This window comes from Andrographis paniculata, unplaced genomic scaffold (assembly GCF_009805555.1).
Source record: "Andrographis paniculata isolate CXL003 unplaced genomic scaffold, ASM980555v1 Contig32END, whole genome shotgun sequence".
Taxonomy (NCBI): domain Eukaryota; kingdom Viridiplantae; phylum Streptophyta; class Magnoliopsida; order Lamiales; family Acanthaceae; genus Andrographis; species Andrographis paniculata.
Window position 1 is genome coordinate 8,176,106 of NW_026137565.1, and position 24,806 is coordinate 8,200,911.

At 34.3% G+C, this 24,806-nt stretch overlaps 3 protein-coding genes across 6 annotated transcripts; all 3 read left to right on the forward strand.

Moving 5' to 3' along the window:
* The first annotated feature begins 6,847 nt into the window (after window positions 1–6,847).
* LOC127247553 (phosphoribosylaminoimidazole-succinocarboxamide synthase, chloroplastic) lies at window positions 6,848–11,434 on the forward strand. The gene is made up of 12 exons (XM_051269448.1): window positions 6,848–7,289; window positions 7,881–7,982; window positions 8,131–8,260; window positions 8,445–8,537; window positions 8,622–8,710; window positions 9,500–9,580; window positions 10,069–10,158; window positions 10,262–10,351; window positions 10,538–10,588; window positions 10,675–10,721; window positions 10,828–10,885; window positions 10,975–11,434. The coding sequence occupies exons 1-12, from the start codon at window positions 6,999–7,001 to the stop codon at window positions 11,032–11,034; spliced, it is 1,182 nt and encodes a 393-aa protein (XP_051125405.1). The 5' UTR covers window positions 6,848–6,998; the 3' UTR covers window positions 11,035–11,434.
* Window positions 11,435–11,745: 311 nt separating this feature from the next.
* LOC127247551 (DNA polymerase eta) lies at window positions 11,746–19,532 on the forward strand. Of its 4 annotated transcripts, none has more exons than XM_051269443.1 (18): window positions 11,746–12,177; window positions 12,728–12,848; window positions 12,945–13,056; window positions 13,142–13,309; window positions 13,992–14,156; window positions 14,260–14,363; window positions 14,519–14,638; window positions 15,060–15,183; window positions 15,284–15,397; window positions 15,568–15,771; window positions 16,284–16,383; window positions 16,462–16,559; window positions 17,051–17,147; window positions 17,248–17,345; window positions 17,534–17,654; window positions 17,765–18,314; window positions 18,387–18,436; window positions 19,454–19,532. In XM_051269443.1, exons 1-16 carry the CDS (start codon window positions 12,102–12,104, stop codon window positions 17,980–17,982), a joined length of 2,040 nt encoding a protein of 679 aa, XP_051125400.1. In that variant the 5' UTR covers window positions 11,746–12,101; the 3' UTR covers window positions 17,983–18,314; window positions 18,387–18,436; window positions 19,454–19,532. The 4 variants fall into 4 exon arrangements, with proteins under 4 accessions (XP_051125400.1, XP_051125401.1, XP_051125399.1 ...); XM_051269444.1 differs by having other exon boundaries at window positions 18,392–18,436; XM_051269442.1 differs by having other exon boundaries at window positions 17,765–18,436.
* On the forward strand, window positions 18,676–23,972 carry LOC127247552 (cleavage stimulating factor 64). Its single transcript, XM_051269447.1, has 11 exons — window positions 18,676–19,220; window positions 19,325–19,532; window positions 20,262–20,436; window positions 20,600–20,633; window positions 20,765–21,009; window positions 21,304–21,381; window positions 21,596–21,631; window positions 21,728–21,968; window positions 22,085–22,170; window positions 22,479–22,751; window positions 23,638–23,972. The coding sequence occupies exons 2-11, from the start codon at window positions 19,444–19,446 to the stop codon at window positions 23,773–23,775; spliced, it is 1,395 nt and encodes a 464-aa protein (XP_051125404.1). The 5' UTR covers window positions 18,676–19,220; window positions 19,325–19,443; the 3' UTR covers window positions 23,776–23,972.
* Window positions 23,973–24,806: the final 834 nt, after the last annotated feature.

Consider the following 24,806-nt stretch of genomic DNA (forward strand, 5'->3'; position numbering starts at 1 on the left):
TATTTTTATTAATTTTAATTTTAATTTTATCTTGAAAAGATGGATAACAATCAATTTATAAAAAGAATAATTTCTAACCCAATATTTTTTTTATAATCCACAGTAGAAATTTTTTTAAAGAATATTTTTCTATATTTAATATTTAATAAATTTTAATGGATGAGTTATCCAATTTGGTAACAAATATTTATATTCTTCCAACAATATATATTATTTTTATTAATTTTAATTTTAATTTTATTTTGAAAAAATGGATAACAATCAATTTGTAAGAAGAATAATTTCTAACCTCAATATTTTTCTATATTTAATATTTAATAAATTTTCATGGATGAATTATACAGGTAACCAATATTTATCTTCTACCTACAATATATTATTTTTATTAATGTTAATTTTAATTTTACTTTAAAAGATGAATAACAATCAATTTGTAAAAAGAATAATTTTCTAACCCAATATTTTTTATTAATTATATTTTTTTTAAATTTTGGTATAAGTTTTTAGCCCTATTTATGGTAGAAGATAAAATTTTTATTAATTATATTTTTTTCGAATTTTTGTATAATTTTTAGCCCTTTTTTTATGGTAGAAGACAAAATTTTTATTAATTATGTGTTTTTTATTTTTTGTATAATTTTTTTAGTCCTTTTCTATGGTAGAAGATAAAATTTTTATTAATTATACTTTTTTTGAATTTTTGTATAATATTTTAGCCCTACTATTATTATTATTATTATTATTATTATTATTATTATTATTATTATTATTATTATTATTGTAGAAGATAAAATTTTTCTATTGGAAAAGATTGCCACACCTTCTTGAAGTAATTATTTTGAATAAATCTATATTTTTCAATAAATTTTATACAATGTTGTTCTTTTTTTTTTTAATTTATTTATGGCAAAAGCAACAGAAATTTCTTATTATTTGATTCATATTTGTTTTTATTAATTATATTTTTTTGAATTTTTGTATAATTTTTTAGCCCTGTGTATTTTTTATGATAGAGGACAATTTTTCTACCATAATAACCAGGAGTAGAAGTCTATTTTTTTTTAAAGTAAATTTTTGAATGAACTTGAATTTTTGAATAAATTTTCATTGATGAATTATTCAATAAATTTTTGTATAATTTAAGTTTTTCAATCAATTTAGACATATCTTCATATTCAATTAAAAATAATTTGTAGAAAGAATAATCCTAAAATAATAACCCAGTTTTTTTACATCGACCGTAGGAATTTTTTTAAAGAATATTATATCTATATTTAATAATACTATTATATTATAATCTTATATTCAATTAAGAAATAAAAGTAAAATGCTACAAAATTAAATATTTATTTTATAATTGGACGAAGATAGTATAATTTATTGATATTATTTTATTTTTTTATATTGATTAAAATATATAATATATAAAGAAATTACTATTAAACAAAAAAAAATATGATTATAATTTTTTTTATTGATTTCACAGTGTGCGTAGCACGGGTATTCTACTAAATAGAAAAAGAGAGACTTGATCTGCACTCCCTCTCAGTAATATTGGATTTAAATTCTTATTAAAAAGTTGGTATGCACTTCCTCATTTTAGTATTGATTTAAATTTAATCCTTATAATTTATTTTTCCATTATATAGTGAAGTATAAATATGATGTACCCCTAAAACATATTTAGATACTTCCAACATTTTTTTTTATATACTTATAAGACATTTTTAGGTACCTATATTACATCACGCTCTACCTAAATTGTTCCACTGATATATCTCTATTTATTTTTTGCGTACTTTTTTTTTTTGTGTATTTTAAAATAAAAACAATAATTACAACCACGTTTTATTATAGTGGTGAGGTAGAAAACTACTACACACTTGCCAGATCCCTAAAGAAAATTTTATACCCGCTATTCTAGTTTATGTACCACAATACATTGAAATTTCTCCTCCTCAATGCATTCGATCACTCTTATTTCCTGTCAAATTTATTCATATTCATATTCATATTCATTGAAATTTCTAAATTTGTACAAACATTATTATGTTATCGTAGTGTAATTATAAAATAAAGTATATAATGTAAGAATTACAATATGACAAATTTATATGAAATACAATCCAAAATATGTACGTAAAATTTTAATAAAACTATGATATGTATATGTGTGTATATATAATCAATATTAGTGACAAATTATAGAAAATTGCAATAGAAAATTAGATATATAGAATTTTAAATACAACCATAATTATCTATATAATTATATCAATCTTAGTTTACTTATTGTTTTAATTCTACCTATAATATAAGAAAAATTGATATTAACAATTTATAGTATTACTTTTGTACACAAATTTATAAGTATATTTAGCGTAATATAAAATATTATGTAAACATTATAAAAATATTATAAGCAATATAAACTTTTTATGTATAAAAATTATTCTATCAAATATTCAAAATCGTACGTGTAAGATACAACTTTTTATTATAAATATTAGTAATAAAATTTATTTATAGTATTTTATATATTTATATAAATTTTAGGGTTTCTTTGTTTTGTATTTTAGTTTGAAGAGATTTTTTTCTTTATGTGAGATATATAAAACTGTGAAGAAAAAATAATAAATATGTGTAATATATTTATTTTTGTAAAAAAATGTGTTAGAAAATTTTCACAAAATAAACAAACCTTTATTCTATAGAAAATAAAATTTAAAAGAAAATAAAATTGAATAAACTTTAAATAATGATTTAGTTAGATGCATTTATTCTTGTTGTTATATTGTAATAGTTTTTCCAATCAAAAGATTTATATAAAAATATACAAATAGATATTTACACAATTTTGTATTTTTTTTTTCATATTTACTAATATTTTCATTTTTTTAATTTAAAACGTGAAAATAAAATAAAATAAATATAATTTTATTAAAAAAAAAGTAAATTAATTTTTTTAAAATAATCAATCAAAAAATAAATACAGTCAATTTTTTTTCATATTCAACAATTTTAAATACAATAACACACCGATATAAAAAATAAAATTATTCAAATACAAATTCTAAACACTTATGTATATATCGTCTTAACACTCATGTATATATCTCAATTGATAGAGATAGTGCTCTCACGGAGGGCCTTAATTGCCTCATTCGTCGGGAGATTGACTGATATCAATCACATTTAAGGATACTACTTGCAGCTATACATATAATACTTAAGTAACCACCAATCATACATTGATTGTCGGTCTTTGTATCCCAAGCATATTGTTGTACATGTGCTCTAAAGACATATCCCAATGCAGTTTTTACGTATCTACAATATGAAGTCATATGCTTTGCTATCGCGTATCTATGTCTTACTTATCTTGGTTGGAAAAAGGGCCGTACTTAGTTCAAAATATTAAATTACTCTTGATAATCATCGATGAATTCATCATTATTGTGTTTCCGTGACTCCCTGAACTATAAGTAAAGAAAAATAACACATATATACTATGGATGACTAAACAAGTCAAAAATGACATGGTTAAGTTTGTTGGTTGTTACTCATACATCACTATTCTCATAAATTGATTATTTTCTAGACTTATTACGTAGTAATCCATACAGTAGCAAACACGACAACATTCAGTCTACCAAAGTTGAGAGAGGAAGTGCTTTAACCGAATACGCGAATTTGCCCCTCTTAGTGGGAATGACTGAAATCAACTACATTCAAGGATACCTGCTAATACACAAATAATATCTAAGAAATCATTATACCTCACATGTCGGTGTTTGTACCTAGGTCATATTCTTACGTACTTACATAAAATATCCATATACCCTAGGAAAAATTTAACTACCTATAGTAATGTATCATATGCTTCCGTAAAGAGTATATATGCCCTGATAACCTGTTGTTGAACAACAACCATTTTTATTTCAAAATATTCAATCGCTGATGGTAACCATGGATGCCTTCATCATAGTAGTCTTCATGTGACACTCTGAATTGTCAGAAAATGTAAAAAACACGTATCAATTATGAATGGTTAAACAAGTTAAGAATAAATTAGATAAGTTGTATGATATATGTACTATTATAGTTTAATTTTCACTTTTAGATGTCTAATAATGTCATAAGTGGTTAAGTTGAATTATGTTGGTTGTTAAAGGACATGTTTGTTGCCACAAATTGAAAATCTTTAGACCTATTACATATTAATCCACACCGTAGCGCACACAACAACTTTCGTTGAGGGACATCTAAGCATAGAGTTTGACTCGGCTAAGGAGGTGAATACTCTAGAGCAGCTGTGCCGTACCCCTAACATGGATTCGTATACGAAATTCTACTAGTTGTGTACCTACTCCAGTCTTTTATGTAACTGAACAACGTAATTTCATGACAAGGTTTTATAACTTTGTATCTTCATAGCTCCTATTAATACTTGTGATGATTTAGCATATGACCAAAAGTGACCTTGATAGGTTGGTACTTAAGCTACCACGCCCACGTGCTTCGGTACATTAATTATACACTCGCTAAAACCATTCGTGTGGCTCTAATACCTTTCCAGAAACATATGACTTTAAAGTATCATAGAAAAATGAGCACTATCACATACATGTTGTTCGTGTCTATATACGTTAGTACATTCTCCCGTTTGTCTTAGTATACTAATTACAATCAATTGTGTATAGGTCTAAAAGATGCAACACAATGTGCTCCGATTACTTTATACCATTTTGATTATTACTTTTCGAGACTTCACTAACTTTGATAGGACAGTTATATCATACCACACCATTGTGCTTTGAGAGATCGACTAAGTACCTCACCAGATAATTTGTGTGCCTATGTTACGTTTTCTGATACTCGTATTATTGAATTATCATACACAAAATAGAACTGCTAAATACCCGTTGTTCGTGTTCATGTACCAAAGTACATCCAAATTACAATCGCGGTTCTATGCAAGTGGTCTTGCTGTTGTATATTTACCCACTATTACATTATATCAAACACGCCAAAAGTAATAACACGCCAAAATGGGACGTCCAAGACAAATAAAAGATTACACCTTCAAAAAGACTACGCTAGCCGGTCTTTACAACTTCTTCTGTTATGCTCGAGACGACCAAAACAACCGTATTTTCGTGGCAGCTTATAAAGCTATTACATAAAGCTCCCCCTAATATGAACAAATGATTAGCAATTCCGGGCTGCTTTTGTCCTTTTCCATCAAAGCCAATCAAGCCTACACATAAATTAACAATTTTGTCTCACCATTTACAATTATATTACCAGAAACAAATATAACTACAAAAACATTAAAATTAGACGCTTCTACGTACTTTCAATATTTAAAGTCAAACTCTCATTTTGATATAAATATCATATACCGATAGACAATGACTCAATCTGTTAATTAATACATCACACAAATAAAAAATGCCTATAATTGAATAGTAATTTGTTTTTAATTTTGACAAAATCAAAATAAAATACATGGATAAAAACATCATTATCTGAAAATGTGTTTACTTCTGCTTCAAATGCAATCTCTTTTAAGTAAGAGAATTTCTAATTATTGTCATCCAAATTCTCAATAATAGCCAACCAAATTAGAAATGCTAGCTATGAGCTACCACAAATAATAAATTAATCTGCTAAATAATAAAACTAGTACATTTATTGGAGTAATATAGAAACAAATTGATAAGAACTTTCAATTAAGCGGATATATTCAACATAAGACATTGTTTGAGATAACTTTTATGATCTTAGTTAACATATGAAAATGAGCTATTATCCACGTAATCCCCAATATTTAATCGCTTGAAAAACCAAATATTTGCAAATGGAGGTTGAATAGATTTACATATGGATGTGTTTGAAAGTTTGTTAATTGTGAGTAAGCATAATCCAGTAGAGTATTTTAGTTCCCACAAAGTAACTAATTTTACCCAAAAACCAAATTATAAATATAAATTTATTTCTTTAAATTTATTTTACTAATTTCAAAATATATATATTTGTAATATACTTCCAATAACAACCTGTATATTGGCTTAATATTCATGTATATACCCTCTCTTAAAATATATATGTTCAGACATGTTGTCAATGTATTAATATAAATTCTTTGACATACCTATCATTCTTGTGATAGGCACTGTTTTGAAGCGGAGAATATCAACTAATAATTGACAATAATTTATCAAATTCTTTGACACTAGGACAAATTGTTTTTTGGGACATTTTATTGAACATACTACGTGCATAATTCAAACTTCCATTTTACTAATACTCATATAATATATTCCCAAAAAGAGATATAAGAAGAAAAAAAAATGAAGTGTGAATCTAATTTAAGAGAAACTACTGAATCTAAAAGGATAAATAAATTCTTCTATTTATAGGTATAATATTTTGTTTCGAAAATAAAAAAAATATTGTATACCCACTTGAAGATTAGAGTGAGATGCAAGGGAATAGAGGATATTCATTGCGATTTAATAGGAACTTAGAAAAAATCCTCTTAGATGATACATGTAACACATTTGTCCACCCAAGTGAAGAAGAGAATAATGAAACCAACCACATGAAAAATCAAAAAATTAGAAAAAAAAATGAACAGAAGCAAAAATATTGGTTAAGTCGTTGGAAGGAAGTTAAATATAAAAGTATTTATAAAGGAAAGAGTGCAGATAAATAAATTTAGAATGAAGACTGAATTCCAATATAATATGGTATAGAAGGATTTAATTCCAATTATCCGATAAAAAATACATATATATTAATATAAAAAAGAAACCCAACCTCGTAATAGTTTATCCTAATCTAAACAATACAGCGTCGGTGCGGGCGTTGCACTTTTGGGCTTTGCGTACACACTACACAGCGTCCTGCTTTCTCTTCCCCTTCCCGCGGCTCAAGAGTGTAGAGGGAGGGATCTTACAGACTTTTGCTCCGCTCCGCTCCGCTCCGCCTGGATGGCTCTAAAGCATATCTGTACAAAACCCTCTCCTCCATCCATGACCCTGCCGTCTCCGCCTTCCTCCTCCTCCCCCTTCCCTTCCATGGTCGTCATTCCTCAATCATCGTCCACTTCTACCCCCTCTGCTTTATTACTTCCAAAAGCTTCTCACTCCCTGCACCCATTCACGCACACTGATCGAAAAGATCACTTCATCGATGCTATCAAAGCTTCCCTGTCTGATTGCCTTTCCGAAACGCATCTCGATTCTACTGTCCCCTCTCTTCGCTCCAAGGCCAGAGGCAAGGTTCGTTTTTTCTTTTATTATTTTTTTCATCCTTCCGTTTCTCTCTATTTCAGCTGTTTCCTCTTCATGATTTAAGAGTAAGCTGTTTCTTTATTTTGTTACGAAAACTATTTCCTTGATGATTTAATACTGGGCTATTGTATTAAGAGCTATTTCCTTAATGATTAAATGAGTAAAGGGTGTATTAAGATATCTTTGGAAACAGATAGTAAAAAGTTTGATAAAAATATGGGCCCATGCTATGTGAATGGATATTGATGTTCAATACATGAAATAGGTTTTATGTATAATATTTTAAACAGTAGATATTTTGGAATTTATATATTTTAGGGAGAAATATTTTGATGATCGGTGCAAATTGGAAGACATATGTTGGTCAACCTATCATTCATTGTACTTAATGAACACTTAGTAGAATAGTTGGTAAGTAGCAACTACACTGTTCTGTTCATTTGCCATTGTTATTTGGAGAATTTTGGATCATATAGACCTGGTTGGCTGCTTTGTAGGCGGTGGATGCAATACAATCATCAACTAACACATTTACAGACATCACTCTAAATTATAATGGTGATCTAATGGACATTGCAGGTGAGAGATGTTTATGATAGCGGAGACCATCTAATCCTAGTTACAACAGACAGGCAAAGTGCCTTCGACAGAGTTCTTGCTTCAATTCCCTTCAAGGGACAGGTGATGTCTATTCTCTGATTCTTGGTTTGGCTACTTTCCCTCTAGATTATACACACACACACACACACTCATATATATATATATTGCTTCACTCAGAGTTAATTCTATATCCTTGGATGATGGTTGATGGTAACACACTGTTCTTCAGGTGCTCAATGAAACAAGTTTGTGGTGGTTTAGTAAAACTCAGCATATAATATCAAATGCAGTTGTGTCCAGCCCAGATAAAAATGTAACTATTGCAAAGAAATGTTCAGTATATCCTGTTGAGTTTGTGGGTGAGTCATTATGCAATTCTAGCATTTTTGGTATTTTGTTTTTGCATTAGTGCCAACATAAAAAAGTCCATTTCTTATAGAAGTTCACCACTTGCAAGCATTAGGATTTTTATTCAGTTGAACTAGTGCATTTGGCAGTCATGTCTTACTGTAAAGTAAACTGTGTGATCGTGGTTACCTGCAGTTAGAGGTTATGTGACTGGAAGTACCAATACGTCTCTGTGGACTATCTACGAAAAAGGCATTAGAAACTATTGTGGCAATGCCCTTCCAGACGGTAAGCTCCTTAATCACTTATGAAGTCATTTTCCTGTTACAGCTATGTTCTTGTACTGAAAGCCCTTTGTCTCTCTTGTTACAGGTATGGTGAAAAACCAGAAGTTACCTGAAAATATACTCACACCAACCACTAAAGCTGCAGATCATGATGTTCCCATAACACCAAAAGAGGTTCACTTTGTCTGAACTTAATTCATCAATTCACAAGTGTTTGTTTGGGGGTTTGGATTTTGGATTGAGATTTGAATAGTAAAAAATTTGAATTAGAACAGTGGTATGATGTGATATAAATAAGTATTGATGTGATGTTTTGAATGTAAAGTTGGTTTTTAGTATAATATAGAAAATGAAAATTAAGTATTTGATTTGATGTTTTTGTAGGGATCTTTTTTTTGAATAGTGAAAGTCTAACAAAATCCTTCAAACAAACACAAATTTGCTGTACCCTTCAAGATTATAAGTGCAATAACCATGGATTCAGTTTATTCTTATAACTTCAACAATCCACAGGTCCATTAACTACTTTCATGTCCATCAACTTATTTGCCTTTCGATTTGAAGATCTTCTTCTGTTGCTGCTCTCTGTGACTCAGGAACAAATGCTGGTTAATATACAATATTATAGGGTTTATTGGATCTGATAAACTACTACAGGGATAGTAACTTCTAAGTATATCTTGCTACCTTTGGTCTCTTTTTGCGTTCATTTGGTTGATATCTTTTCAGAAAGCCTAGAAATTTATTCAGTATGTTTGATTCTAAAAAGTTGAAACCTGCACTGTTAACCATTTGGGGAAGCATGCTAATTTTACAGTGTGCCATTGACTAGTTTATAATGGCTACAATATTTTAGATGTCATTTTTAAAAAAAACAAACTTCACAACAATAGATTTTCCTATTCTTCTTAGTTTCAAGATGCAGCATATAGCTTTTCTGATGATGATTATTTTCCCTACTAGATTATTCAGCAAGGGCTCATGAGTGAAGCTGATTATAATGAAGCAAGTAAAGCAGCATTAAAACTGTTTGAGTTTGGTCAGGTACGGAAGCACACACAGTCTTTTCTTGTTTCATTGTCATTCCTTATTGAAACCTCTTCATACTTGCAAGGTTTTGTATCATTTGTTATACAAACCCGATATTGCTTCATCATTTACTGAAATGGTTTCTTGTGTATTGGTTTTCATTTAAAAGATTGAGTTCATCAATGACACATATTCTCTACTCATTGATGTTTTTCTATATGAAGAATTTGATGGATTAGAAGAAATTTTACCATGCTATAGTATTTTTTGGGGAGGTCTGTTCTCATTTCGGTAGGTATGATAATATTGGTCATAGAAATGTTCTGGGAGACTAGGCTTTCGCCATGTTATATATGTTTACATTGCAAAGATATACATGTTTATATTTTGTAAGTATTCGCGTGTACTTTCTTGCCCACAATACAAATAATTCAACTGGTATGTTTCTCTTCAGTCTTCCATATAATCTTTCTATGCATTTTGAGTTGGGTTCAATTTTGCAGCGGATTGCACTGGAGCATGGCTTAATATTGGTGGATACAAAATATGAATTTGGAAAAGCATCTGATGGCTCAGTACTTTTAATAGACGAGGTTATGATCTAGTAAATTAGATGCATATATATACATGGAAGGCAGGTTTCAGGGTATGAATTGTGATGAAATGTTGTTATTAATTTGTTATGTGAACTTTCAGGTGCACACACCAGACTCAAGCAGATATTGGATTGCCCATTCCTATGAAGAATGCTTTCGTAATGGTTTTGAACCTGAAAATATTGACAAGGTTTGTGATATGTATCCCGACTGGATTATTCTTGTTTAAAATATAGCTATGTCCACTGGAGCAATTTTTTCCTTTATTCATTTGTATGAATTGCAATTTTATTGTTCAATGCCTTCATTTAATTTTCAATGTAAAACTGCCACCCTAAGTTACAGTTAGCTGAACTCAATGTGACAAACTTTGTAGGAATTCTTGAGATTGTGGTTCAAAGATCACTGTAATCCCTATCAAGATAAGGTAACTTGCAAGAAGGGCAGCTATGTTTCCTTTTGTTTGCCATTGCTATTAGTATCTAACTCTGGCTGATGGAACCTCTTGCTTAGGTCTTGCCGGATCCACCTGAAGAACTTGTTTCTGAATTGGCTTGGCGGTATGGATATTGTCATGTTACACTCAATTCATTGGCCAAACAATTTGATGTAGTCTATGCAGTTGATTCGTTGATATATGAACGACTACTACTTCTATTGTAACAGATATATTCTCTTGTACGAGACCATTACAAATGAAAAGTTTATCCCGCCCTCAACAAAGGTAAAAACATCCATGTTGATTAGTGTTTGTATTATAGGCCCCTAATCGTTGAGGACAATGGGGATGTTCTGATTGGTACACTTGTGCAGGAACCTGTACATGACAGGATATCCCGGAATGTTTCTAGTGCATTGAAATCTCTTACTTAATGCTGCTGCCAAATTGATACGGTGGCAGTCATTGATGAGTATCTGTTGTCTTGGGAGTATCATGGTGTCTAATGGCGGCATGAATATGATCCCATCCATCCCAAGCGAGCCGTTGATTGGCAGAAAATGTTGTTGCTGCTGCTTTTTGGATTGAGGAGGCTGAGGCTGAGGCTGCTGCTCCTCCTCACCCTCCCTTGCTTCTCTACTATATTAATTAATAATTGCTGCTGCACTAAGTCTAGTTTGTTGCTCTGTTCTTTGTGGCATTTCCCGCGCACTAGATGTATGTGATGGGTTTTTTTTTTTTTTTTTTTTTTTGATGCTGGTTTGGATTGAAGAAATGTTGTCAGTTTTGCTTCCATTTATCGTTGCTTGTATAATTTACAATTGCCTTGATATATTATTCACCCCTCAATCTTTAGAAAATAAGGCTTTAGAATGAATTCATTACTCACTAGGCTGCTGCCCCTGCATTTCATTGCTCTACTCCACTCAATTAATGGTTTTTTTCTATGGTAATATTTAACTAAATAGTATTTGTTTTTTTATATTATGCTCAAAGTTATTTTTTACGTTTAAAAGATGATGTATCACACATCTGTATATTGCCATAGCTATTTACATTATAAGATTAGGACCCATCGACAACTTCCAAACCTATGTTTTGTTTTTTTTTTTTTACTTCCAAACCATTGTTATGTAACATGTGATGAACAATACAATCCAAATATCCAATCCTAGCAGGAGCAAGCAGGTTGCTGCATTTCATAGTTGCAGTTCAGTGAGGATTATGGAAGCAAGGTAGAGCGGGCGGCCTGCCTGCCTGATGCTGGTAGTACCCTTCCACTCCCTTAAATCGAACAGCCTAGTATACAGCGCGGCCGAGTCACTCTCACTCCACCACCCCCGCTTCTCCTCTTGGGATTTTTATCTCTAGCGATTTGAATAATTTTCCCTCTTCTCTTCTATCTTCCTTTCCTTGCTCACGCTTGTTTCAAATTGGTGACTTTTCTATTCCCGGAGGGGAGGGTATAAAAGAGGAGACGAGGGAGATCGAACCAGGAGAGATGCCGGTGGCGAGGCCAGAGTCATCGAATTCTAGGGTTATCGCCCACATTGATATGGATTGTTTTTATGTTCAAGGTTTGTAGTTGGATACCCACACCCACTATGCATCATCCATCATTATTCACTGTATTTTCATCTGAAATTTTCTTGAATACACATGGTGACGTTTCCCGTTCTCAGTGTTCCACTCCACACGTGTATATCAGAAACTTTCTAATATTACTTCTTTCCCCATTTATTCGTACAAAATTGGCTGTAATCATGCTAGTATTTGACGTGTTTCTTTCCAAGAGTAGTGGCTGGCTTTCTTCTGAATCAAGATTGTTTGTCCCATGTTAGACCTTCCCGCTTCTATTGATATTATATCACCCTTTGGATATTAGTGCTTTTCATGCTGTTTTACTGCTTATTTGTATCCCTCTTACACTTTTTTGAATTAGGTTACACTATCCTAGGGATGAAACTGTAGCGAGTGTATGCCCGTCAGCCCGTCCTTTCATGCAAAACCTTTACCTGCGTGGGTTATTATTATTATTAACATAGTATGATCAACCTCAGCAGGCTTCTGGCTTAAAATTTTATTTTTTAGTTTCATAACTATGAGTTGTTTGCATTATTTATGTAGTTGAGCAGCGGAAGCAACCAATTTTGCGAGGTCATCCTACTGCTGTGGTACAATACAATTCCTGGAAAGGAGGTGGCCTTATTGCTGTGAGTTATGAAGCTCGTAAATATGGGGTCAAACGGTAATGTCTAGACTTCTAAAGTCACTTGAACAGGAAAGTTGTTTCCAATGATGCGTTTCAAGTAATGAGTACTTGTCTTTCTGTACTGGCTTGAAGTTCGATGAGAGGAGATGAAGCAAAGAAAGTTTGTCCTGATATTCAGCTAGTTCAAGTTCCCGTGGCCCGTGGTAAAGCAGACTTGACTGTGTATCGGAATGCTGGTTCAGAGGTCTAGATAATACACTTGTCATGCAAAAGTCATTCTGAAAACTAATGCATATCTTTAGACGTCAATGAAAATGCAATACTTGCAGGTTGTATCTGTTCTTTCTAAAAAGGGTCGATGTGAACGTGCCTCTATAGATGAAGTTTATCTGGACCTTACTGAAGCTGCAGAAACCATGCTGGCAGATAATCCCCCTGAGAGATTGGAAGTAATTGGTGAGGAAGCCACTAAGTCTCATATATTGGGGCTTCATTTGGTAAGGCCTTCCTATTGTTTATGTGTCTTGCTCTGATCATTGGGCTACTAGGTCATATGACTGAAAGATTTCTTATATACAAATATTCAATGCTGTAGAAGGTTTAACCTGGCAACATGAAATTCCTGTTTGTTTGTGAAATTACATTCCCTCTCTTTTCTTTTTCATATATGCTCTTGTTTGATCAATTATGCATGCATACCAGAGACTCTAACCTGTGAGCCAGTATTGCGTGACCAAAATCATGTTTCAGGAGTTTGTAGTTCTTATTCTGGTGCCTATGTGTATTTGTTAAGTACTTGCAGTCTTGTTCCTTTTGTTATCAGAATTCTGTTAAGTGGATTACATCAGCTTACTTGTTTAATGGGCTCAATGCAAATGGTATCTTTGAGACAATGTTTTAATATGTGTATCGTGCACTATTGGGATGGAAGTTCATTACAAAGATGAATTCTACTCCCATATTTTACAATGTGGAGCAGATAGATCTCCCTTTATATGAAGGGAGAAAAGAATACAATTCAACCTGCCTAAATAAACTGTATATCCTACCAAAACTATGAAGATGCTAATCATACTCAATAAGACGTGATATGATATGCTAGCACCCCTCCCTCAAGTTGGAGGGTAAATGTTGCACAATGTTATAATTACTACAACTGAATGGTCAAATGGAACCTAGGATGGAGCTGATGCCAGGGATTGTGTGAGGGAATGGTTTCTAAAGAAGGATGCTGATCATCGTGATAAGTTGTTGGCTTGTGGAGCTCTCATTGTTGCAGAACTGAGACTTGAAGTTCTGAAAGAGACTGAATTTACATGTTCTGCTGGCATTGCTCATAATAAGGTTAGCTAGAATATGATTCAAGATAGAGACAAATAATTTTGTTGGGGGTGAATACATCAGTATTTTAGATTTACTCTCTTTGACTCTATATTTGGTTAATCAGATGCTGGCCAAACTAGCAAGTGGTATGAACAAGCCCTCTCAGCAAACTATTGTGCCTCAGTCATCTGTTGAGAAATTGCTTGAATCCTTGCCTGTAAAGAAAATGTAAAGGTTATCTTCTTTTAGATATTTATGTGTAATATATGCATGTATATTACATCAAAAGGTCATAACTGTTGTGAATTTATAGTGTATAAATTAGCAGCTTATTGAAACCTTGATTTCTTGTCAGCTCTAACTAAAGTTAAAATATATTACAGGAAACAGCTTGGGGGAAAGCTTGGAACCTCTTTGCAAGTTGACCTTGGTGTGAATACTGTTGGGGATCTACTGAAGTTTTCAAATCAAAAGCTGCAAGAACTCTACGGCATCAATACTGGGTTTCAACTTCTCTTTTACATTCATTCATGTTAGGTTGTTACAGGAAGATTGTCCAGATGGGAATGCTATGACCGTTTTAAGCTAATTTTCTTGTTTTAATGCTATATAAATCATCGGAGTGATATTATTATAGATTTTATCCACCTATCCTTCATATGCATATCATTTATCATATCCCTTGCATATAGCATTTGAAACATCCTCGTATTCTGTTGGGAAATCTTATTAGAATGTCACTCTGGTATTTTGAAAAATTATATGCCTTTATATTTGTTAGGATTTATTGCAGAATATGACTACATAATGTGACATTTAAAAGAATGAACTTGCCGTATTAGAATCTTTCTTGTGACCCTTCATTTAAGTGTTATGCAATTATTGATTTTGTATTTTTTATTTTATAAATTCATCTATATGCAGCACATGGTTGTGGAATATTGCAAGGGGGGTATGTGGGCTAGAAGTTGAGGGTCGCCTTCTTCCGAAGAGTCATGGTTCTGGAAAGACATTTCCTGGACCTCAGGCTCTTGAAACTATATCTTCTGTATGTCTTTTATTGGATCTGTACAACCTTATGTTTTTAATAATTGAACATATTATTAAGTCCCTTCACCTAGAACTAAAATGTAGAGTTTCCATTGCAGGTTAAAAAATGGCTTCATGAATTATGTGAAGAATTAAGTGATCGCCTTCTTTCTGATCTAAATCAGAATAAGCGCATTGCCCGCACTCTTACCCTGCATGCAAGTGCATACAAGGTCTTATGTGATTGAGATATAAGTTTTGATGTAGCTCTCAGAAACTGATTGTACTTCCATGCTCCCTTCTGTGCATATCGTGTTCATTAGTAGGTTTGTTGCTGCTGTTGCTAAATATCTATATTTCCATTGATACTCATGATTGCTTCTATTTTCACTTTGTCTTTTAGATGAATGACTCGGAATCAATAAAAAAGTTTCCTTCAAAATCATGCCCTTTAAGGTATGGGGTCACAAAGCTTCAAGAAGATGCCATGAGTCTCTTCAATGCTGGGCTAGGTGAATATCTTGGAGTTTACCATGTTGGGAAGCATCAGGAATGGGCAATAACTGGTCTCTCCATTTCAGCCAGTAAAATAGTTGTGATTCCATCTGTGAGTATCAAAGTGTATTTGATTTCTTAGTGGGACTACCTTTTGTGCTAAACTGGTTGCTTGTTGCCTTGTGTCTTGAAGGAGTTCATTTTTATAGCAAACCTACATTAATCTCTGCACCATGGAATGTGGGATATAGTATCTATCATGTGTAAATCCTATCCTAAACCTCATTTTCATTGAGCTGTGTCAATGGAAATATTTGAATTTATATCTCATAGTGCAGAACATCAAATGGTCAGAACTATTTGTTTAGGTTTTAATATATATAAAGGATCTTTATTAGTTTGTGACCTTTGGTTCTATTCCCAGAATAGCCTCATGGGATTGAATTTTTATTTTTATATGCTGCTTCTGCATCAATTCAATTGAACATGTGAATCTATTATTACTTACTACTGAAGCTTGATGCACAATATTTTGCTACTCCTAATTAAAGACTGTTAGTTATTTTGTCCCACCATCACTTCTCTCTCTCTCTCCTTTTTTTTTTTATTTCAATGCTTTGGCAGGGGACACATTCAATCATGAAATATTTCTGTAACCAGAATCAGACTAGCACTCAATCAAATATGTTAAGTGATGCATGCACTGAAGACCGTGAATCATCAGGTTATATGTTTAGGTATTTGGCTATGAGTTTATTATGTGTTACTACTTTTTGTTTGATTTGGTTTTGGAGCTTTGTAGATTTGCATTTGGCTGATCTGAAGATAGATGCCTACAAGAATGAAGCAGGGACTGAGTGTTGTGCACCAATTTTGAACACAAGCGGGCCTGATGCTGAAGTATGTAACGCAAGTCTTTGAATAGTACACTGAAGTCTTTAGGTGTTGAGATTGATGCAGAAATTTTAATTCATTTGTTATCCTTCATTGCTATATTGAGTCTTTAACAATTAACAAGGATATGTGCTCTCTTGGACGATTAAAAATTAATTGGTTCTGAAAGCTTTTTGCAATTCTTGCCGACTGTAATTTTACCTTTTAGGAAGCTATGCTTGTAATAGAAAAGCCTGTTAATGTAACTTGTTTTGCATAAACACCTTCAGTGGCATATGAACAGTAGGAGCCGTCCAGATCTTTTCATTCCCCTAGTTGGTATGCAGCTCTAGCGTGTTTTTTTTTTTTTTTTTTACCCTCTCTAATTATGTGAATAATTCAAGTCTGAGTAATTTTTACTTTGGAGGAAGCAACAGTTTTTTCCCCATTAAAGCAGGCATTGAGGAATTGTTGTTTATACCCCTTTGTTTGATCTGTTCTGTTCATTCTGTCGGTAGGAAACATTAAAACTTGACGATAATCAAGCTCCACATATCTATGAAGTGAACCACCAGAGAGCTGGGCTTGCTGAAGAAGCTTTGTTGCAATGCTTTGGTGGTTCCCTTGCCATACAGACTTGTGTTTTCATTGATCTTGCTTACAATTTTCTCAATCTCTCTGTCCTCCTAATTCCTATTATATGATGCCAATTCAGGTTGTGAAAATGACATGGAATCCAAAATAAATCAACCAAAACTGAACCTAGCTGTACCTAATAGGAAATCAGGAAAAGAGAAAAGGAAGATTGAAAAGGTTAGGCTTTCTTCACTCTTTCCTTAGCGTGTACGGATTTGAAGCATTTGTCTGCTACTGCAAGAATCACCTTATCCCTGGTCGACACAGTTTTATAATTGAGATGTCTGTATTGATGTTTTGGAGTTTTATGTGACTACTACTATTAAATTGCACTAAAATTTGTTTATGAATCCTCCTTGTGTCAGGGATCTTCATCTATCTTACAGTTTTTCAGTAGTCAGAGTCAGAGCCTGAGCTCTTGCTCTTCTTCCGAGCATCCTCATGGTATTGGTAGCACTTTTCAAGGGATCGGAGCATCTGTCTCAGGTATATTTTTGTATACAATGATTGCTCCTTGCGCATGAGATAGGGGGTGAGATCACAAACAAACAGAACAAAACAAAGTTGTAATTGCTGCCGTGACGTCACATTGACAGGAAAATTGGTCCAAGAAAACCACAGCTCATCCTTGAGTGGGAGTAGTAATGGTGATGGCGGATGGAGTTACAAGAGTGAGGAGATTGACCCAACAGTCCTGAATGAACTTCCGCTTGAAATTCAGGAAGAAGTACGCGCTTGGCTTCACCCACAGAAACAGCCGCGGAGAAGGGGCTCGGATATTCTGCACTACTTCTCGCCGTCTACTAATAAATAATAGTGGTGGTGGTGGTGGTATAGGTTGTATCTGCGTTGCAGGCCTTCATAATCAATCTTCTTGGTCGGTACAGTAAGGAAGGAGGCAAATGGCCAAATATAGAATGCTATTTTGTTAAGGAGGGGCAAAAGTTGTTGCTGTTGGACTGACTGAAAGGAATGTGTAATATATAGAATGTGGTGGGGGTTGTTTGAAACATGCTGTTACTACTAGATTTAATAGATACAGCAGGCAGAGATTGCAAGAGGAGAGTGAGGGAGCGAGCATTCATCCATTCATTCGTAAGTTGATGCGAATCTCGTGGAATTGGAATTGAGATCGAGATCGAGAAGGTGTGTGAATGTTGATATGCTCTTTAACGAATTTAATGAATGGTATCTTCTCACCTGATTCTGCCGGGACAGGACAGGGGAGGGAGGAGCCTCAGCCGCAATGGAAGCAGATCGATAGCAAGGTGGTGTATATACGCATATTTATACAGTAATTTAATTTTAATCCCACAGAAAGAATATTTTCTAAATATTTTATTTTATATATTTTTATATTAAAAAAATACAAATATTCACAATTAAAATATAACACAGAAGATACGTTGGCTTCAATATGGAGAATGGTGTATGTTAATTTTATTTTACTTTATTATTTTCACTTGTAATGCCATCGTACTTGGAACTATTATTATTATTATTTGTGTGATTAAAAAGGACCGATCCTTCTTCTTTCCCGACCCGCACCATCATAGAAAGAAAGAGAGCGAGAGAGACTTCGTATTTTAGTAGCCCTTCTCTTTTGCCTGCCAGTCGCCTCCTCCGGCCAGAGCCTGAGCCTGAGCCTGAATCTGGCCTACCTCCTCCGTTACCCACCGAGGCGGACATCCGTCAACCACGTTCAACAACTCCTAGGGTGGGTGGGTTGGTTTTCTCATTAGTGGCTGTGTTGGTGCGCTTTGGGTTTGATTTCTCGAGCTACCTGCCTGCCTGCCTGTACTCTCTGTCTTCTTCCCTAGCTAGCGCATCGTGAGAGTTTTGATCCACCAGCAACTGTCTTTTGTCTCTCGGAATCGGGTCAAGCACCTGATAGATAACCGTGCAAAGTTGTACAACCCCAAGGAGAAGGAGAAGGAGATGAATCCTGATCCCGCCTCGCCTCACCCGTAACTTTAGTTTCTTCCTAATCTTCTGAGACACTTCCTCCTTATATGGCCGCCAATTCTCAATCTCAGCATCGATGCGTTTTTGGTCAGTATAGACGACTCGCGCGCGCTCATTCATTCTATGAATGTGTGATGCCATAATTTTGGTCAAGCCCCAGTTTTCAATTTTTCTTTCTTTTTTTTTTTTAGGGCAACGATTATGGTATATGTTCAGTATCGAGAAAGCGCTTCTCTTTGCCATTGGCTATACGCAGTATCACTGGTTACTGACCGGTGTAGAGTATTATTTTAACTAATGAAGTTGTTGTATGTATACAGTCGGTAATATACCTTATGACGCTACTGAAGAGCAGCTTATTCAAATATGCGAGGAGGTTGGCCCGGTTGTTTCCTTCAGGCGAGTTCAGCTGTTCTTCTAAATCTGTTTTAGCTTTATTTTCTTTTACTGAGATTATAGGAACCAAAGGCTTGTTCCCTGAACTTCAACAACCAAGTACTCATACTGCAGCAGTCTCTGTGGTAGTGCCTGGTTGGCTGTTACTTGGCTTTCAAACTTAAGAGTCGTTTGTTTTGTACGAGACGAAGGTCTCTGAACATGGTCCACCATTTTTGTGATGAATCTAATGCAGGTAGCTGTATTAAGTCATAACTAGGAATCTAGGACATTTTTTCATGCACTTGTATACAAACTATTTGCTAAATTAAGTGTTAAGGTGCTCAAGGTGCACAATGGCATTTTGAAGGAGATTATTATTATTTTTTTTTTCAATATAGAGAGCATTTTTCCACCATAAGGGAAGCAATTTATTGGAATGTATATTGTAGCTTATCACTGCTAGTCACTTAACATACCGATGTGAACATTTGTTTAATTCAGGTGTGTTACTATTGTATGCATTATTTCTCACAATTCCATTCAAGATGTGAGATACTTTAACATTGCAGTTTACTAATGAATGTTTTTATAGCCATAACAATGCACCCTTGAGATGATATGGCATATAACAAATTATTTACTTATTTTTAGTACATGTTCGCTCATATTTTCACGGCGTGATTTCAGTTGTAATATGATTTTCTTACTTGTTCATTCATAAGTAAGCTTACATCTTTGTAATTATTTCAGATTGGTTGTAGATAGAGAAACTGGAAAACCAAAGGGTTATGGCTTCTGTGAGTACAAGGATGAAGAGACAGCTCTAAGTGCCCGCCGAAATCTTCAGGGTTATGAGATAAATGGTAGACAGCTAAGAGTTGATTTTGCTGAGAATGACAAGAACTCTGACAGGAATCGTGAACAGGTAAATAAGTAACCAGCCTGGCTTTTAATGCAATCAGGTGATCAACATAACATGTTGTATGCTTTCCACTTGGTGTGAATCATTTGATTCATATCCATTGAGTCCCAACCACATTTTGACAGCGGCCCTATTCAATGCTTATTCACAAGGTGTTCCCTTGCAGGGAAGAGGTGGCCCTGGTGTTGCCCCAAATCTTGGTAAGTTAAATGTTTTGATTTCCTGAAGATTAAAGCTCATGAAACAGTATCTTTTTCAATACATAGTTTGCAATTTTTTTTGAAATTAAGCTTTTTGGTGTTCAATATATGTATACAATGCTCCAATGTAGAATCTCAAAAGCAGTTTGGGGGTCCAGCTGGCCTTGGACATTCCAACCTTCACCAGCCAATAGGCGATTCCGTTGCAATGGCTGCTTCAACTGTCATGGCAGGGGCTCTTGGATCTGCTCAGATTTCTAGCGCATCAAATCAGATCGGCATGAACTCTCACTCTTTACCAGGTTCTGATCCCCTGACTCGTTATTTGGCCAAAATGTCAAGGAATCAGTTGACTGAGGTTCTTTCTGAATTGAAGGTTAGCCTTTTAATCTTATTGGGGCTGAAATAACATATGATTGTATTAAATTGGTCCAATTCCTAAACTGGCTCAACTAAGAATTGTTCTTAAGAAAATCAACTACCAAAGCCAAGTGTAAAGGAATGCTAAATCTATTATTAAGCATAGATTGACTCCAATGAATCTAGATCCCTTGATTGATAAAACTTGATTTCATGAACAAAAGATAACACGGAGATAGGGCTGCATGCCTTATGTAGTCTACATACGTGATGTGAAGTTTTGATTTTTTGCAATGTATGATCTTGACAGGCAATGGCTACACAGAATAAAGAACAAGCACGTCAGCTCCTGCTTTCCAGACCAAACTTGTCTAAAGCTCTTTTTCAGGTTTTTATTAGCCTGTAATGATGCTATGAATAATTTGAAGCCATTGCTGCCATTCTCTTGTTACATTTATGTATTGTAGCATTTAATTACATAAATCTTGTTACAGTTTCCATCTTTAAGGGCAATATGAGAAGATTGTTGTTTTTCTGTATCCATTCTTCATTTGAAAATCAATATCCTTATTATACTGACTTTCTTTTTTATTTGAACCCAGGCCCAGGTTATGCTAGGTTTAGTGTCTCCTCAAATGGTTTGTTCCGACCATCCTAAGTTTTTGGTTCCTTCTATCTCCTTCCGTCCTTTATATCTCTCTGCAAGCTAGTTTAGTATACTTGTAACTATGCAGTTGCAGATGCCAAACATTCAGCAAGCTGTGGGTCAACTGGTGCAGCCTTCAGTGCAGAATTCTCAAAGTCTGCCTGGACTACCTCCACTTCCACAGAACAAAACTCAATTGAGCTATCTGCCTTCTGTACATGAAAACCAAGTGTCTACTGCTGTACAAAAACAATATCCAGCACTTCATCTATTCCCTACACATTCTCAAATTCAAAACCCGCAACTACCGAACCAAATTCTAAACCAAGGTGAATTGCTACACAATCTGGTGTTTCATCCATTGTCTCAGTTGGACTGTCTATCCATTTACAACACATTTCAATCAACTAACACAGCATTCCTTCTGTTCTCCATATTAATTCAGGCCATAACGATCTGCCAATATTGCAAGATGGTGATTCACATCCCTCTGTGCTTAAGGCAGCACATTTCTCGGCTACTGGATTTCAGGTCTCAAACTGCACTTAAGATGTTTATATATGCTAAGAGTTTAAACATAAAATTTGACTTTTGGCATAGCATGGCTGCATAATTTTTTGTGATTTAGTGCTTGCTTATTAAATATTATGTGGGTGCACTTTCTTGCACTGAAATGTGCTTTTTGACTCAGAAATAATGGATTTAGGTTTTGATATCTCAACATCAATTAAAATAAATTGTGATCTTATTTATACTTGAATGCTAATGCTAATGTGAAATGGATTTTCAATCTTGATAAAGTTTGGCAATACTTGTGCAATCCCTATTTCTGGTTACAGCCTAGCTCCTCAATATCCTCTCCCATGCCAGAGAATATGGATCTGAAAGGGAATACATTAACTTTCCCTGGGAAAACAAGAATGACCGGTGATGGCATAGATCAAATGGATCGGATGTCAAAAATGGCAAAATTAAATGATGAAAAGGCTTCTCCTTTCTCACATGTTGCAACTGTAGCTACTCCTGCCACGCCATTTCTATCTTTGGGTGTTTCAGAAAGACAAGCTCCCAATGCAGCAGAAGCTCAAAAATCTGAGAAAAAAGCTATTCAGGTAGTTGTTTTTGCAAATATCCTTGTCAGTAGCCTTTCTAGTGATTGTGCTTCATATTTTTAATGTGTGTTCGGATTTGATGGCTAAATATACCAAATTATTCAAGTTAGTTTGATATCTGTGTTGTGACTGGATTAAACCCCTATTATCATGCTCTCTGTTATTTGTAAAATGACACATTTGAGTGTAGTAGGTAACATTATAGCAAAATTTGTCCCTCAAAGCTAGATATACCGGTGTGCTTGAATCCTTGGAAGTTATATTGCTGATTGTTTATGCACTTTTGTCTTTTGTAGTTATTGTCTTATGATTGAGTTAGGACCTTGTCTCCCTTTCATTATCTTCTGCTCATAATGTATAAGGTAAGGTATAGGTTGTGAAATGGCCTGGTTGATTACCTATTTTAATCTGGATGAAATTATTATTCCTTGTGTTCATGGCATGAGTTGATATGCATTTTAGATGAAAATAGAAGTCATGTATTCGTAGGATACACTGCACTGTGTATTATACTCCCTTTTCTTAAATACTACATATGCGTAGGGTAGTTTGATGCATCCTTCTTGCAACTCCTGCTATATATATATATATTATGTAGTTCTTCCCTGCATTTCAGTGGCTTTCTTCATTGAAACTGTCGTAACTCTGCTTTCTGTGCTTCATATGTATTATTTTGGTTCCAGTGACCAACTTAGAAGCTTCTAGGGCTTTTAATTTCAGAGGCAATAATGTGTGGGACATTTTTATTAATTTATTTTTGGCAAGGCTCTACATGTCTACAGCCGTGCATTTATATGAATTCAGTGAAAGGTGTACTCTTAATCACGTTTCAACAGGCTTACTGTGTGATTTGATATCTAAGACAGGACTTGTTCATTGATGACAGATGCAAGTTCCCTCGAATCTGGATTCAACCTTGCTGCAGCAAGTGTTGAACCTGACCCCGGAGCAATTAAATTCCCTGCCGCCAGACCAGCAGCAGCAAGTGATTCAACTTCAGCAGATGCTTCGCCAGGCTATATAATTGGCTCAATAATGTCTCGTGCTAGTTGTTGCTGACTGAAGCAAAAAATCTTGTAGCCATTTGTTGAGGGAAGGCTAGTGGCTTGGCTCACGAAATGTAATATTAGATTGTTTGTGTTTGGAGAGAAGCGAAATGGGGAAAATGATTTTGTTGTTTAACTTATGCTTATGGTTTGGAGAGTAGTGTGGATTTCTTCTTGGGCTGCTGTGGAATGGGTGATATAAGTGGTTGTTGCCAGTCATCATCTGAATAATTGAAAATCAAAATAGGCAGGGCAGTGCAAACTCATAATACAACACATGATGATGAAGATGGCAGCATCGTGACAAACAAGGATAGTAGTTTAGTTTAGTTTAGGTTAGATTAGATCAGATTAGATGAGGCAATCTGCATAGGAGACAGCAGCTTTCAAGACTTGCACCGGATTGCCCACTCAGAGTGCTTCCGGCTGCTGCATTATTTTTTAGCACAACTTGTACAAACCAGCAGCATTTGTCCCATGTAAACCTGTTATCCCCGCACAATACACACAGGCAGGGGTTAATGGAAAGAGAGAATGGCGACGGGTAATGGTAATGGTAATGGTACTGGTAATTGGATCATTCACCCTGCCCCGGTGCTGGTGCTTCTCCTTGTCACTTTGAGAGGGTCTGGTTGCTGTTTCTTGGTGCCCCGTGGGTATCTGATCCATTGATTGATATTAACAAAGCAGCAAACAAATACAAGCGATTCATTCATTCATTCAATCTCATACAAGAACAAGATGAAGAAGATTCATTCATTCATTCAATCTCATACAAGAACAAGATGAAGAAGACGACCAAACTGATCAAAAGAGTTTACTACTAGTACTCCCTTGCAGTGCAGCGGTAACAAAGCTCCCCCACCTCGTTTATTTTGGTCCTCAGCCAAGCCATCAACCACAAATACAGCAGGCAGCGGTACTACTTGTCGGGGCCTAATTCAGCCGAAAATTTATTCAATATGCACTTTTTATAGCGAATGCAGATTTTTAGGTCACATGAAAAATA